The sequence below is a fragment of the Tigriopus californicus genome, chromosome 7 (assembly GCF_007210705.1).
Source record: "Tigriopus californicus strain San Diego chromosome 7, Tcal_SD_v2.1, whole genome shotgun sequence".
NCBI classification, from domain to species: Eukaryota; Metazoa; Arthropoda; class Copepoda; order Harpacticoida; family Harpacticidae; genus Tigriopus; species Tigriopus californicus.
Window position 1 is genome coordinate 6,741,267 of NC_081446.1, and position 8,180 is coordinate 6,749,446.

Genomic DNA, 8,180 nt, shown 5'->3' on the forward strand with positions numbered 1-8,180 from the left:
TCATGGCATGTTGAACACCACAAACATTACTTGACACCACAAAGGACCATGAATCATATGAGCGACCCTGTATGTATATAGGGTTTGTTTGTTTACATGTTGCAGCGTTTACTCAGCTGGTCTTCTATTCGACAAAACATGCTTGGTTGTTTTTCGGCCAGCTCTAAGCGGAACGGCAAAAACTGGCTTTTCAATTTCCATGGGGGCGGGCCTCATAAGTTTTTCTGAAACGTGGGGCATTGAGTGGTTAATCCTGAGCGGCATGCCGCAGTTTTCAGGCTTGTAGTAATTGAGCATATTTTGTCGTGATGATGTGAAACACAATTCTTGCCATTAAGCATTAAGAAGTCGTTCCAGCCTGAGCTTTGTCAAATCGTGGCTTAAGCATGTTGGGACGAGCTTGGACTCATTGCGGTGAGCTACGCCTACTGGCCGGCCTTACAAACCGTCGCGGTTTGAGCACTCGGACGTCCGAGATGGTCATCCCATTAGCCCAAGGGTGAGTAACCGATTGCGAGATCGATGAGAACCACCAAGTCAAGCGATAAAAAAAATTGAAATCGTTGGGTTTCATTTCTAGTCCTCCACTCATACTTAGTTGCGGTCAACTAGCCAAAATGGCGGATGGGAGTGCCGTGATGCGGCAGGGTGACACCTCCGTGCTGACCACGGCTGTTTGTCCGGAGGGTTCGGCTACTGCCGATTTACAGTTTGCCTCGTTCGTGCCGTTGACGGTCAATTACAAGCAGAAATTTGCCGCCGCCGGTCGAATTCCCACCAACTTCTTGCGCCGAGAAATGGGCGTGTCGGAAAAGGAAATTTTAACGGCTCGCATGATTGACCGCTCCATCCGTCCACTCTTCCCATCGGGCTTTGGCCAAGAAACTCAACTCGTGTGCAATCTTTTGGCCGTGGACGGCGTGCATGACCCGGCTGTCGTCGCCATCAATGCCGCCTCGGCCGCTTTAGCCGCGTCCAACATTCCCTGGCACGGACCGGTCGGGGCTGTGCGGGTGGGTTGGGTGGATGGGGTGCTCGTGCTGAATCCGACCCGCAAGACCCTGGCTCGCAGCCAACTCAACCTGATTGTGAGTGGCAACGCCCGGGGTGAGGTGATCATGTTAGAGGCGGAAGCTCAGGCCGTCGATCGAGCGCTGGTTTTAGACGCCATTCATTTAGGAGCCGAGAGTGCCGGACTCATAGCTCGGAGCGTGGCTGATAACACCCGAGATGTGGTCAAACGTGCATGCCATTTCCGATCCGAACTACCCGCTGATGTGATCATGGATATGCGAACTTTGTGCTATGAACCCCTCAAGGCCGCTAACCTTGATCTGTCGCACGACAAACAATCCCGAGGCGTGGCGACTTTTGCTATTCGTGATCGAGCTGTGGCGCAGCTCCGCGAGAAATACCCCATGCATGACACCAGCCTTTTTCACGCATGTTATACCCAACTCTACGGAGATTTGATCAAAGACCTCTTGTTCGACCGTCAGACACGGGTAGACGGCCGAGCATGGGATCAGATTCGACCCATTGTGTGTGAGCGTGACCTGCATAAACCTTTGCACGGATCGGCTTTGTTTCAACGCGGTCAAACCCAAGTGTTGTGTACGGTAGCTCTCGATTCGCCCGAATCCGCGCTCAAGGCTGATTCCTTATCCGTCATGACCGGTGGCATGAAGGAGAAGAACTTTTTTGTCCATTATGAATTCCCTCCCTATGCTACCAACGAAATCGGACTATCCACGGTTGGTCGCCGAGAATTGGGTCATGGGGCTTTGGCTGAAAAGGGGCTACGGGCTGTGATTCCATCAAATTATCCCTTCACCATTCGACTCACCTCTGAAGTGCTTGAATCCAATGGTAAAATATTGGGCCCTTGCTTTTTGATTGTCTGGTCTGTCAACTGTCTCTTTTTTCTAGGTTCATCTTCTATGGCATCGATCTGTGGCGGGTCTTTGGCCCTTCTGGACGCTGGAGTGCCCTTGACTCAGTCGGTCGCAGGCGTGGCTTTAGGACTAGTCACCGAATACGATAATGATGAAATTAAACGCCATCAAGTACTTGTAGATATACTTGGACTGGAAGACTACTTAGGAGACATGGATTTTAAAATGGCTGGGACCAAAGACGGGGGCATCACTGCATTACAAGCTGATATCAAGATTCCCGGTTTACCACTGCATGTAAGATTTGAAATTTATTCGACGACGAGCGGCTAAATTTGAAAGTTTTTGCAATTGCTAGATCGTGGATGATGCAGTAGGAAAAGGAGTGAAAGCCATAGGTCGGATCCTAGATATTATGTCAACTTGCATCAAAGAACCTCGAACAGATAAAACGAATTTGCCTGTGACAGAGGTGCTTACCATTCCTGCTCACAAACGAACTAGCTTTATTGGACCAGGAGGACGAAATCTCAAGAAGATGCAAACCGAAATAGGCGTTCAAATCTCTCAAGGGAACGACGAATCATCATGGACGATTTTCGCACCTAACGCCGAGTCGTTGGCCGAAGCTCACGAGATGATAGAGCAACTTATGACAGACGACTATGCTCCCGAGTATGAGTTTGGCGCCATCATCACAGTGAAAGTACTAGAGATCAAAGAGCGAGGTGCTAATGTGGAACTGCATCCGAATCTGTCTCCAGTGTTCATTCCCTTGACACAACTCGCCGCTCAAAAAGTAAGTTTTGAAATAATCAACTTGATTTTCCTAACCGCAGATTTTCCTGGTCTGCTTTCAGTTGCAACACACAAATGCGCTCGATCTGAAAGTGGGTGAGGAATTACAGGTGAAGTATTATGGCCACGACCCTGTAACGGGATCGGTCAGGTTGTCCAGAAAAGCCCTTCTGTTGGCCAATGCGAGTGCAGTTCGAAGGTTACAGAAATCTGCTCGTCACTCGGAAAAAGTTATTTAAGAATACATTCAGCCAAATATCAAGGGGAGAGTATTGCCCAGGATTGTACTTTTGTCTCGGCTATTCACCCCCTTTGTTACATAAAAACGTCATTATTTATACGAGTGATGGTTTGTTGATTAATCACAAGCACTAATCACTATAAGGAATTAAGCAATTTTCTCGCCGACGAATAGCACCTTCATTCCGATTCGTTCATCCACGATTCATTGACATCCGATTCATTGACATACTGGTGGTTTTTTTTTTTTCAATTTCGTGTTGCTTTAAAGAGTGTTACTTATAGTTGAGTAAGTACCAAACATCTCTGTCCAGATCTTCGTCATTCCATATGACACTTGGATCGGCTTTGTACAAAATACTGCGATAGGGGATTACACACCACTAGTTGTACACCACCAGAACCCGTGTCGTTAGGTTTCTTGTGAAATAACATCGGCTCGACTTGCAGAAGTGGGGTTTAGAGTCTTGGTTCGATCAGAGATCGCTTCGGATACAGATTTCTGTTTAACACAAGAGCCAAAAAATCCGCCTGGTTGATTCAGTATTGAAGCGCTGGTGGGTTCAGGCAAACTAGGGAACGCCTCTTCCAGATTAAATTCACCATTATCTATCGACATTTCTTCTCTTTTGGCGCTGACGCTGGATTGGGCGTTGGTTTTGGACTTTGCCTGATTCGAAGATGACTGCTGCGTTTCGTATGTATTCGTGGACAACTCGAGGCACTTTGGTACGTTTCGAGGCGTGGGGTCTTCCAATGGTTTTGAATCTTCGATCAAAGGGTCTCCAGCAATTTGTTTGGTTTTGTCCTGATTTGCATTGTGCTCCATCGACTGCGTATCTGTCAAATCTCTCTGACCACAGAGTCGATCTGCTTTCACTTGCGAGGCTTTCTTCTCGAATGCCCGCTGAAATGTAGGCATTTTTAGGGCTGTTTGAAGAAAACTATTTTCTTTTCTTACCTGTTGTTCTTTGAGGCTATCGACAACAGCTAGGACTTCTTTAGTGGTCACGGGCGGCTTCAGATTGAAGCTTCCAAATTGGGCAAATATTTCGGGATTGTGCGTGATAGACTTGGCCTGAAAGTGATTGTGGTCGTGAGAGACCAAATATTGAAGCTTAATGTTCACGGATTCATTAAATTTGAGATAATTACTTTAGAGAGCCGCCTTTCGTTACGGGATGCTCTCTTGTTTTGTTTCTTGGACACGCCTGCAAAAAGTGTCTCGTCTGTCTCGTCTTTTTTGTAGGTGGTAAAAAGTTCTGGCTTCTGTTCAGCTGTGGGGGTGGTAGCTGGCGTTGCACCTGTTAAATCAATTCAGAGACTTGTTTTTTAGCTAGTTCTGGAAAATCTCACTACACAATGTTCCACTGAATCAATCTAATTGTTCCTCTTCATCAACTACCCACCTAGAGGCGTTGCATAAATAGAGGAATTATTTGATCCCGGTGCTAATCGAGTGTCTTTCTCCTTCCTCAATCCGCTTTCATGAGAACCTCTTCGAGGATTATTTGGGTCAGTGCCACCCGGCACCTGGAGAAAGGCGTTTCCATTGCTGGAATTGGTATTGCCCTCACACGATTCCACGGGTGTTGTTCCGCCACTTTGAGGCGGAAATTCGAACCGCAGGCAATAACTGATTAAGTTACTAATGAGCTTCAGTTCCTCCTCGTATGGCTCAGCGTTGGCTTTAATTTCTTCTCTGAAATGTATTAATAAGCAGAGCATCTAGAGTTACTTGCAGTAGTGGTCAAATGATGCTCGTTGTTCTCTTTCAAGCCTTGGGTCGAGAAGTTCATGTTCTATGTTGATATCTAACAGTCAGCATCTCAAACACGGAACGATGTTGGTGAGTTGAAGTCAATTTGGCGATCCCAAAACTTCTGAAGACTATGCTTGTATTGGTTTGAACTTGAGCACAATTTTTTTATTGAATTATGAGGTAGGTAACGGGCAAAAAGGTACATTAATGCACCGAAACGTACTTAAGAGCACTTTACATCGTTTTCAATATTGATTTTTTTCTTATTTTTTTTTTTTATTGAATATTGCTCTGTGATTTCATGATATAAAGAAAAGTCAAAACGTAATCCCTATTTGTATTAATTACATTTTGTCATTATCTTTGAAGCTCTGTAAGGTGCACGATTAATATTTTTTCCAGCTACCTAACATTGGGCCTACAAATCGACACGCGTATGCCTAAACGACTTCAAAAGACCATGGATCGCCAAATCACACCACTATTAATGCTGGAAGACGTTTTAGTACTTACATCTCTTTTTGACGTTCGGCATGGTAGGCTTGTCGCTCCTCTTTTCGACGTTGCTTCTGCTCTTCGCGTTTTTCGAACAAAAACTTCTTGTAGTCGTTTTCTAGCGTCTTAAAGTCGTTGACAGCCTGTCGTTTATCGCCAAATAATCGGTCCACTTCAACTTTGAGCGTATCTAACTCGGTCTTGATCTCATTAATGTCCTTTTTCATCCCGTCTTCTTTGGCCTTAATGTCCCCGCGCTGCCGAAAGAGTAGATCGCGTTGCTCTCGGATGACACGTTGTGAATGCCGCAATCGATCCAAGTCCGTCTGAAACAACCACACTCGGGCTTCAGAATGATAGGATTGAACGAGCTGACGATCAAGAGTCTAATCAATATTACCTTAAGTACATTGTGTTCTTTCAGATGCTTTTTGGAGCGATTCAAACGGTCAATCTCCAGGACAATCTTTTTCTCCTCCGTGGGCTTGTAATGGTTTTTGCGGAGTTGATACTCCAAATTTTGAATCTGATTCTGTATCTCTTCTTCACGGAGATACGAGAGGCCGGTGCGTAATTTTTGCAACTGATTGCGCTTATTTTCGACCTGGAATGATACGAGAGGTGGGTGGGTGGTACTATCGGTGTCTGGGAATAGAATAGGTTCTGCGTTTCTCACCTCTTTATTTATCACCACCAGTCGGTCATCGACCAAGGTTCTCTCTTCCCCAATCCGTTCGCGATCCGCTTTCAGGCGGGTTTGGGCTTCCCGCAGTCCACGAAATCGCTCTTGCAAGAACTTGCGTCGATCCTCTTTTTGACTTAAGCGGGTTTGAAGTTCGTCTAAGAGGCGTTCGTGCGCGGGTCGATTGGGCGGGCGGGGAGCGATCGGATTCACGGGTGGCCAACCGCCGGCCTCTTCGACGTTGGACTCGCTCATGATGGCAATGGAATTCCGTTTCCTGGCATGTAATCTTGCGATGGCTATGATGGCCACTGACCAATGCGGCGATTCGAGCTGAATCTACCTTGAGCAATGATCTGGGTTGTCTAGGGAGGTTCGTGGGTTCGTGACTCAGTCACACAAGCCGTCAGTCAGTCAATCAGTCTATGCGTGTTCGAGACTTGACAGTCCTGGGGCCAACGAATTACCAGGACCCACACGAAGGTCGCTCCAACCGAGGTGCACCCGCCCTGCGACCGACCAACCGACCAACCGACCAACCCTCAAAGGCCGTTCGATACCAGGGACTCGTCACGACCCCAAACTTGGCAGCCACCTTGGGCGTGCCTGACCATAGACAGTAAGTAAGTAAGTACACAGAAGGCAGGGAGGGTCCTTGGGATGAATGGGACGCATGGGAGGTTTGGGACCGGTCCACTCTGGCTCTCCACCGGTTTAGCCAAGGCAGTCCAACTTTCTTTCACTCGAACCATACCAAAGACAGACCAGGATAGCAATGACAGTCCATGAATGGGTTGGGATAGGAGCGATGTCTTGTCTTGAACCTGGCTGACTTTCTCGGGTCGCTCTCTCGGATCACTCTCTCGGGTATTTGGGCTGTGCTTAGGCGTTAGGAGTTCGAGCCCCGGTAGTCTGGTAGGCGTTGGCTTTCTCAGGCCAGAGCCACGACCGGGTCCCGTCCACATTTAGTTCAGGTACGGTTTCATTCGTCCATCGAGTGGGCGCTGCCAAATGGTTACGGACATTATCGCAGTCTAGAAAAGGACGAGTACGAGATACGAACCAAGTGAAGGCAGGGTGAAGGCAGGGCCGCCGGCCAAAGGACAAGATCAAGCCAGCTGGGTAAGCCAGGGGCAACTCAAGTCAAGAGGAGAGCAATCGGGAGATGAGGAAGGAAAGGAGCAAGCAAAGGAAGAGGACGAGGAGGACGAGGAGGAACATACAGCATACAGCAGGCCATGGGCGGCCAGAACGTACACACTAGTACACACACACACACACATACTCCGGCACTTCGCCAAGCCAAGCCAATGGCCAAGGAAAAGAAGCGCGGAGAGGACCAGCGAACAGACCGAACAGACTCACTCACCCCCTCAGCCTCTTCCAAAGTTCCGATAGTTCAGAGTTCCAAGCGTCAAGTTGCCAGATGGCCTCTTTGGATGCCATTTTTTTGCAAATTGGTAACTACCCGTTAGACCGCCTTTTATTCTACTCTTATTGTGGACATTCCTAATTTAACGTGGCAAATTTGCTCCCAATTGGTATTTTCGGAGCATTTTTTTCTTTGATGGCAAAGTTCCACGGATTTTCACATTCACAAAATTCATCTTATCACAAATATGCACAAGAGGTATTTTGGGGCCAAACTTTCATCAAATAGTCTCTAGCAATATCAAAATCAGGTTTTAGACATGTGTCGCACCTCCTTTTTTGGCCCAATTAGCAAAGTAAATTAAAGTATATTTGGGAAAAAATGCAATGCTGCGCCCTAATTTTGGCCTTTTGGCGGAGAGCGAATTAAGACAAATATCACAGCCAAACTCCACTGCGCATAGAATGAATTTGTCATTTATTTCAATTTGCCGGCTTGTTGAAACAGCATTATGATATTGATTGAGCCAAGATATTATTGCAGTAATAGGGCTACTCCCAAAATGGTATCTTTTGAGTTTTACAGCACTTCGTAGAAAATTCCTTTGGGCCAAGGTGCAAGTTGGATATGATATTTGTCTACGTCTAAATTCTTCCTCCACAACATACCCAAAATCAGGAGGCCGCTCCACATTTTTCCTTGAATTTCTCTAACTTCCGAATCCTCAAATCCTCGTATTTTCGTCATCTTTTTCACGCCACATTTACGAAACGTTAAAAATGAAAAAAAATCGCATAGAAAGTGGTTTGGCAGTTTTGGGCCATTTTTTTATAAAGTAACGTTAACGCATGACTTTTTCTACAGGAGAACGGTAACGGTAAAGAACCATATTTGAGAAGTGATGGTAACGGAGTAGTCTTTTTGGGTGACGGTTCA

At 46.6% G+C, this 8,180-nt stretch overlaps 2 protein-coding genes across 2 annotated transcripts; one reads left to right on the forward strand and one right to left on the reverse strand.

Moving 5' to 3' along the window:
* The first annotated feature begins 109 nt into the window (after positions 1 to 109).
* LOC131883178 (polyribonucleotide nucleotidyltransferase 1, mitochondrial-like) lies at positions 110 to 3,038 on the forward strand. Its single transcript, XM_059230563.1, has 5 exons — positions 110 to 499; positions 581 to 1,869; positions 1,930 to 2,192; positions 2,254 to 2,694; positions 2,756 to 3,038. Exons 1-5 carry the CDS (start codon positions 387 to 389, stop codon positions 2,930 to 2,932), a joined length of 2,283 nt encoding a protein of 760 aa, XP_059086546.1. The 5' UTR covers positions 110 to 386; the 3' UTR covers positions 2,933 to 3,038.
* A 56-nt stretch (positions 3,039 to 3,094) lies between these two features.
* Positions 3,095 to 6,280, reverse strand: LOC131883179 (uncharacterized; the record flags this gene model as incomplete). Its single annotated transcript, XM_059230564.1, is given in 7 exon segments — positions 3,095 to 3,840; positions 3,895 to 4,011; positions 4,089 to 4,237; positions 4,343 to 4,635; positions 5,209 to 5,516; positions 5,591 to 5,794; positions 5,867 to 6,280. Coding segments are annotated over 7 exon segments (1,827 nt in total). The 3' UTR covers positions 3,095 to 3,345.
* Between the last annotated feature and the right edge of the window lie 1,900 nt (positions 6,281 to 8,180).

Bases quoted from the DNA above. Each gene is read 5' to 3' on its own strand.
- LOC131883178 (XM_059230563.1), top strand. From the start codon at position 387: ATGTTGGGACGAGCTTGGACTCATTGCGGTGAGCTACGCCTACTGGCC. The intron at 500-580 runs GTGAGTAACCGA...TTTCATTTCTAG, and splicing joins GTCATCCCATTAGCCCAAGG to TCCTCCACTCATACTTAGTT. The intron at 1,870-1,929 runs GTAAAATATTGG...TCTTTTTTCTAG, and splicing joins TGAAGTGCTTGAATCCAATG to GTTCATCTTCTATGGCATCG.